Source organism: Idiotropiscis lumnitzeri, chromosome 15 (genome assembly GCF_059441095.1).
Source record: "Idiotropiscis lumnitzeri isolate Australia: NSW breed Sydney's pygmy pipehorse chromosome 15, RoL_Ilum_1.0, whole genome shotgun sequence".
Lineage (NCBI taxonomy): Eukaryota > Metazoa > Chordata > Actinopteri > Syngnathiformes > Syngnathidae > Idiotropiscis > Idiotropiscis lumnitzeri.
The window spans coordinates 13,805,122-13,812,325 of NC_142405.1; the positions used below are offsets into that span (position 1 = coordinate 13,805,122).

General features: G+C 41.8%; 1 protein-coding gene across 5 annotated transcripts; it reads right to left on the bottom strand.

The window, feature by feature from the left end:
- Nucleotides 1-155: 155 nt before the first annotated feature.
- smim22 (small integral membrane protein 22) lies at nucleotides 156-4,986 on the bottom strand. 5 transcript variants are annotated; one of them, XM_088316786.1, is made up of 4 exons: nucleotides 4,686-4,986; nucleotides 2,292-2,433; nucleotides 646-713; nucleotides 156-470 (listed from the first exon to the last, which is right to left on the bottom strand). In XM_088316786.1, exons 2-4 carry the CDS (start codon nucleotides 2,419-2,421, stop codon nucleotides 423-425), a joined length of 246 nt encoding a protein of 81 aa, XP_088172912.1. In that variant the 5' UTR covers nucleotides 2,422-2,433; nucleotides 4,686-4,986; the 3' UTR covers nucleotides 156-422. The 5 variants fall into 5 exon arrangements, with proteins under 5 accessions (XP_088172912.1, XP_088172913.1, XP_088172914.1 ...); XM_088316787.1 differs by lacking the exon at nucleotides 4,686-4,986 and adding an exon at nucleotides 3,483-3,763 and having other exon boundaries at nucleotides 2,292-2,428; XM_088316788.1 differs by lacking the exon at nucleotides 4,686-4,986 and adding an exon at nucleotides 3,516-3,762.
- Between the last annotated feature and the right edge of the window lie 2,218 nt (nucleotides 4,987-7,204).

The following is a 7,204-nucleotide window of genomic DNA, read 5'->3' on the forward strand; positions in this document are numbered from 1 at the left end:
GAAATATGCTGGGAAAAGTGACCTACACAAAAATGGAATTTTAGCATATGAAAGCAAAGGTTAAGAAAGTTAAACATGCTCCAATACTCAGTTACTTACCAAAAAATACAATAAAATTTACTTTATGTGAAGCAGTACACCAAAGAAGAATTGAGTAAGGTTTATCACCTTTACATTTTATTAAACATAATTTTGTGAATCGTTTACATTATTCATGAGTAGAAACCATTCAAATAAAGTGCTGTCAAAGCTATCCGTACACTTAGTGGGACAAAACCACAGGAGGTACAATAATTGTTTAGAAAAAATCACAAGAACAAAAAACAAGTCAACACTTCATTGGGTGTTAAAGTAAAATCCTATTTTGAAATGTTCCACGCAGGTGTTGAATCAAACTCAAGGTTGTGGCGTTAGTTCAGCTGTCATGGTTCCAAACACATGTTCTCGATGCCAACTTTATGACGTTTAGGCTGTTAGAATAGAAAAAAAAGCATCACAATTCATCATCAATTTTATACCTCAAGTATCTTCAAAACTAGAAAGTGAACATTTTATTGCGTTTCGATTTGCGAGCGTAGTTCTAACTTGTATTTCTTCCACATGTGGGACCGACCCAAAACATGTGTGCTTTGGGTGTGTTTTCACCTTCTCATCGCAGCAACAGCAGCAAAAGCAGCGGATGAGGACCAGAAGGACCATCAGCACAATCAAACCTGCCACCACACACAGCAGTACATCATCTCGATTTTACTACAGTCAAACTTGGCAGTGTAACCAGGCAAGTAGAAATTTGAAAAATGGCTTACGCCACACGTCAATTTCGTAGTCCTATGAGATAGATTTATTATTTTGAAAAGCATTCCACTTTCACTCCTCCTGGTGTGCTTTGACATAACTCACATTGGGGCTTTATTCTCCAACAGGAATGGGCCAAAAACGAGCATGTTGTTTTTTGCAGCAGATTGAGATATGTATAATATTATAATACATAATATTCTACAATGCATAATATTGAAATTGTAATTTCAGAACTGTGTATCAATCTAGTAGCCTTTCACATCAGTTGCCAAGAAGTAGCGCTGACATTCAAAAAAAGTTGGTATAGTATTTCACAAAAGAGATTGTACCACTCACTTTATTGTAAATATGTGCTTATATTTTTTCATGAGACACAGAAGAAATGCCACTTTAATATAATGTAGTCAGTGTACAACTTGTATATCCAAATATCTTGTGTTAAGTTATTTTAAGGGAACGGTCATTTTGTCATTTTCCAGAGGTCGAGGGTTTATCCTTTTACCGCCTCTGGGGTGCCGTTGTGTGGGCGTTGTGTAGCAATTGGTCGCCTAAGCTTAACAGGGAGCACCACGAGAAGGTTTGCTACCAATTCGACCTGGGGTACTGACCCGGACACTCTCCGCTCGACAGCGATGGCACTATGCTACTCGACTGCAGAGTACTGCGCAGCAGTATGGGCCCGCTCTGTGCATGCCGCAAAGGTCGACGTAGAGCTCAACAAGGCCTGCTGAGTCGTCACGGGCAGCCTGAGAGCCACGCCCTTACCAGCACTCTATAGATTGACTGGCATTGCACCGCCCAACATCCGCCGCCTTGCAATCTCAAAGGCAGAGAGGGATAGGCAGCAAAAAGATCCACGCCATCCACTACATGGACACCAGGAGGAGCAGAGGCGCCTCGTGTCTAGGAAGAGCTTCGTCACTATCGACGGACTCGGCGCGACGACAGCCCCAAGCTTCCGACTCAGAACCTGGAGACGTACCGATAGCGACAACCCAAACGAGGCTCTACCCGACATCTGCGAGAGCCTGTCTGCGGGAAAAGACCTCCCAAGACGTCACTGGGCCACGCTCAACCGCGCACGAGCCAAGGTTGGCAAGACTGGGGATAACCTAGTCAAGTGGGGCCTCAAGAACAGCGCTGACTGCCCGTGCGGAAACCCCAACCAAACGATGGCCCACATTCTCCAGGATTGTCGCCTGAGCAGCCCGTGCACAGACAATGACCTTAAGCTAGCAAATAACACCGCTCGTCAATGGCTATCAGTATGGAGCGATAAGATATGATGATGAAGGGAACGGTAACGTACACTGACTACACTAATATTATCTAAACTACAAGTAAACAAAGTGAGTACACTCCTCAGTGAAAAGATCCAAATTGGACTCAATTCGCAATGCACTCAGAAGCTGTGTGGCGATTAATTACACGTGTATTTTGTTCAAAGGAAACATGACGGTTTCAGTTTTTATTGTAATTAAACCGACACTCACCAGTGAAGACGAAGAAGACGACGACAAAGCCAATGTCCCATTCTGACTGGAAAAACTGTTTGGACTCCAGTCTGGAAATCACATCATTGAATTGATTCAAAAAGTCCTCCTGTGTGTTTCTCTGTCCCATGGTACTGCTTTGCTTAAAAGACAAACAAACAAAGGCTATATGTGAAAATGATTGTTAGTTTGCATCGTATCACTTTATTGCCCTCCTGAGTGGAGCACACACTGCAGTCTGTCTCAATATCCGATGTAATTTATGCTTTGTTACTGAAAATGTCTCATTACATGTTACACCATGCAACACAATGCAATGCAATTATGGTATTGCAGTCATTATTACGATATGTATTGCATGCAGTGCACATGTATACAATCTGCTCCAAAGGTATTGCAACAGTATGGCCAATTCCAATAATTCCGCTGTGAAATGAAAACATTTGGGTGTGACATACGAAGATGAAAAGGTGGCTTTATTTTATTTTTATTGATTCACCCTAGTTGGTCCCAGTGAGATTAAAAACTTTTGCAGTGAGTTGGGCATTATTGTCATTATGACCCACGAACGCTTTCAGATCAAATGTTATTTGCATTTTAATACGTTATGTGTCCTAAAAATAAAAAGTGTCATCTGTGAGGCTGCTATTGGTTGCTGTTTTTTTCCCCCATTTGTGGGAAAACACTAGTGTCAAACAAAGCACTGACATTAAACCCAGTACAGTATTTGTAACCTACTGTACAGTAGTGGAGACCAGGGACTGTTGTAACGCTTAAATTCTCCAACAAGTTAGAAATCACCAAATTCACATGCTTAGTTGAGTCCTCAGGTCGCATGCGCTGATTCCAAATCTGCCTTGTTTTTCTCCCCTAGCACATCAGCATTTCATCAAAAAATAATAATAATAATATTCTAATAACAATAATATCATATGTAATATATTTAGTTATATTTTTGAGTTAAGGGTTAGATTCAGCATTGTGTGGGATTCTTTTCGAAAACATCAACATATGGTAAAACTCATATTGGGAAAAAAATGAAAGCACTATCTCAAAAACCTGATGGGGTAGTCAAAAGTAAAGTAGTTTTTTTTTTTTTTTTTTTAAATCAGTGTCAATATGTTTAAGGACACATAAGGCGACCTCTGATTACATTTCGTTGTTGACCAGTGTAATGCTCGGTTTAATCACGTGTTATCCGTTCCTGCTCGGCTTCCTCCTGACCGTGGTCGGGGGGGGACGCAACGGAGATTCGTCTCCACGGCCGGAGTTGCCCGGGGATCGTGATCGGCGCACGTCGTCGAAATGCGGAGTCCTCCAATCAATAATAACACGCCAGCAGAGCGACAGTGGTGTACCTGTAGCCTCGCTTTATTGTTTTCATGCTCTCCCCTCTTCCATTCTTACTTCCTCCTCTCTTTACATACAACACTAGAACACCTCCGCCCCCTCACTCCTCCACGCATGCGCACACCCACACGTCACGCAAGCTTGTCACCATAGTTGCAACACACGGAAAACTATAATCAACATTTTTTACGATTATCTGTCTTCTGACAAAAAATAGTATCTGTATCCTACATAATACCAAATAAACAGTGATGTTAAGTAGTAATTGAAAACAACGGTTTTGCTATAAACATTAGTGCAAAATACTTTTTTTTAAACCGGATTATTCAATTTATCGATGGAATAATCAATAAAATAATCAATTCTAAACCTTTCGTCATATTATGGCCTTTATCTCATAATGTTACATTTCACCCCAGGGTATCTTACAACTGACCCAGGCCATGAGGTTCATTTTAACATTTCACTCTTGTATTTGCGATCTCGTCAAGCATTTTCTGTTTGCGTTGCAGAAGTATTGTCCAAGTCCTTCATTAGTAGACATTTGGAGCTCATTTGAATTGAGCTCACTTTCTTCCCATTTTGTGACAAAGCTTGCTGGCAAGAATGACGTTTTATTGAATCTGTGTGTTTAGTAGTGTCTTTGGACAACTTATACAACACCGCTTGAAAATCTTGTCCTCGTACCCCCATGTACTTCAGAATGATGACGCCCCTGTCTCCACATGGCATTTGTTCTGTATCATTAAAACCAGAGTGGGCAGTATCTAGATCAGAAAACGCCAGCGGTTGCAATACTTTTGAAGCGGGGTTGATTACCTTACACATATTTAAAACAAACGCCGCTATAATTTCGAATACGAGCTAGACTGAAGCGCCGATCCATCTCGTACTGTACGATATAGGCGCGGTTCATTCGTGGAGACCGCTATTCATCGGAACAGAAAAACGCGACATTTAAATAATTTAACGCAAACTTGAAATTCCAAGATATACCATACATAAAAACAAATTTGTCATAATTAGTAGTTATTGTCTGCTTACCGGTAGCTGTCGTTTGTTTTGTTTTATTTCCTTCCGTGTTTAAAGCTCTACCTGATCCACCTGTTCGACGCAACAAACTCCGCCTCTGATGCCTTGAGGAAAATGAGAGCAGTAAATCTTTAACCAGCAGTCAGTTCGTCAAAATGCAGTTTGGAGGTTGCCATGGCACAGCAGGCGTGAAAAAACAGGCAGAAAATTATTTCAATAATCTTTACAAGGAGCGATCAAGTCAGCGCAAAACTAAGTTATAGTTAAGTCAATACATTTCCCCCCTTCATATAATGTGTTTAAACGGTACATTCACTGCTCTAAGCAATTAAAAGCACTTACTAGCAACAGTGCGAATTAAATTATATTATCTCAGAGATCGATTTACCGCAGACGACGCCTCAACAATCTGGTTGTCCCATAGATGTACACAAGACACCTCGTGACCTGCCGCATCACACGTCAACGGGTTCGCCATCTTGTTGCAGTCACTTGTCAAGACCTCCGCACTGATCCACATGAGTGGCGTCAAAAGAGGGCCCTAGTATGGCTTGGCATACCCTCGGGCGTCGCCCCACCACTGCCCAAAGTCACCTCGAATAAGACACAATGAATGAAAATGAAAAATAAAAATATTCTGAAATATATGTGTACTGTTCATTTGAGGAAGGTCACACACTTGAATGTATAAAATTAAACCATCAATTGACTTAACTTCGGAGACGAAGGAAAGATCGAGGCAGCAAGCTCTACATTACCTGCATTCAATACCGGTCACAATAATTGGGAGAGCGGAGGGATAGACAAGTGAGGTACCGCGGAAGTGGGCTTACAAGGGGACCGACAATTTTTATGAATAAGGCCGGAGGGTCTGAACCAAGATAGCGGCAGGAGGGCGCGGGACTGACCGGCAAAAAAGGGATTAGTGCCCAGCTCTGGGAAGCATTATGATGCATAATTTATTCAATTTATATGAATTAAGGATATCTTATCTTCAAAGCATTTCATTCATTTCACCAAGTAACGTTTTGCAGGGAGATAACATCCTCACAAGTCAGTGGCAGAGCCATTCACAATGTGTTATGTCAAGCTATTTTGAATAACTAAATGAATGTAATCATGAAGATAGACAAACACATGTTAAGAATCTTGTAAATTATGTTGTGCCATTCGTGGTCTGTGTCTCAGTGGAAGTCGTCTTTGTTGTGTGACGTCAGATTGAAGCCTGTCATGGAAATATTTTGTCCCCGACTTCGCAACACCGACCACCCAGTTCAAAGGCACGTTCAAGTGCATTTTTCCTGGTCGGAATATGGAAAAGTCAGAGTTCCTACCCATCCATTCAGCGACTCTTGTGTTGGTGTACCCTGTCACCGACATGCTCCCAATTCGGCCTTGTTGGTGCAAAATGCAGTACGGCACAGTCAAAGCATAAATGAGTCACAGGTTCAGGATCAGTTTGACAAAAAGAACACTTGTTATCAACAAAATGTGAAATATGTGATAGTAATAAATGTGATTAATAAGTAATAAATGTCATTTTCATGTCCATGCATTTATCTTCTCCCAACTCTGCTAACTCACTGTTGGGAGGAGTGAAGTCACCGGTGGCCATCTTGCATGGCAATCTTATAGCCTGCCTAACATGAATACATTGATTTTGATTTTCGTGTTATTTTCTGTCTCTACGGCAAAAATTCCACAATGTACGGCATCATGCATTTGTGCCAATAAATCTGGGAAAAGCGCTACATGTACATTTCATCATAAGAATGACATATTTAATTTTCACTTTAGGGTTTATCTCTGTGTGCTACTTAAATATTCACCTGCATCATGTTATCAGAACCTCAACAATATAATGAAAGCCAAGAGCATCGGGATAAACCTAATCTCTGGCAGGCACAATTTACAATACCGAGGTGATACAGTAATACCGCTTTGCACCTCACTTTCCGTGGCTTCAGTGTTTTACGTTTTTTTCCAACATCCATCCATTATCTAAGCCCCTTCTCCTCGCAAGGGTTGTGGGGGCGCTGGAGCCTATCCCAGCCATCTTCGGGCAGTAGGCAATGTACACCCTGGACAGGTTGCCAGCCAATCGCAGGGCACACAGAGACGAAACCGTCCGCACTCATACTAATACCTAGGGGGCAATTTCGAGAATTCAATCAACCCACCATGCATGTTTTTGGAATGTGGGAGGAAACCAGAGTAGCTGGAAGGCCGGAACCGGAATCGAACACTGCAACTCTAAACTGTGAAGCCATTCTGCCAACCAGTCGTCCACCAACATATATATATTAAAAAAAAGAAAATACAGTCATATTGCAGAAAGACGCATTGCTTGAAAGATATGAATTGATTAGAGGCTCTGTACATACCATGGGACTCATCCAAGGCGCGTCGGGGGCTGACAATTTTTATGAACAAGGCCGAGGGATTGAGGCTGGAACAGGACAGAGATTAAGGCCGGAGGGCGGGGACTGACCGACAAAAAAGGGTCATGTGCATTTTGCTCTGCAGAATAA

Bases quoted from the DNA above. Each gene is read 5' to 3' on its own strand.
- smim22 (XM_088316786.1), bottom strand. From the start codon at position 2,421: ATGGGACAGAGAAACACACAGGAGGACTTTTTGAATCAATTCAATGAT. The intron at 714-2,291 runs GTGAGTGTCGGT...GTGTGGTGGCAG, and splicing joins CGTCTTCTTCGTCTTCACTG to GTTTGATTGTGCTGATGGTC. The intron at 471-645 runs GTGAAAACACAC...CTATTCTAACAG, and splicing joins GCTGTTGCTGCGATGAGAAG to CCTAAACGTCATAAAGTTGG.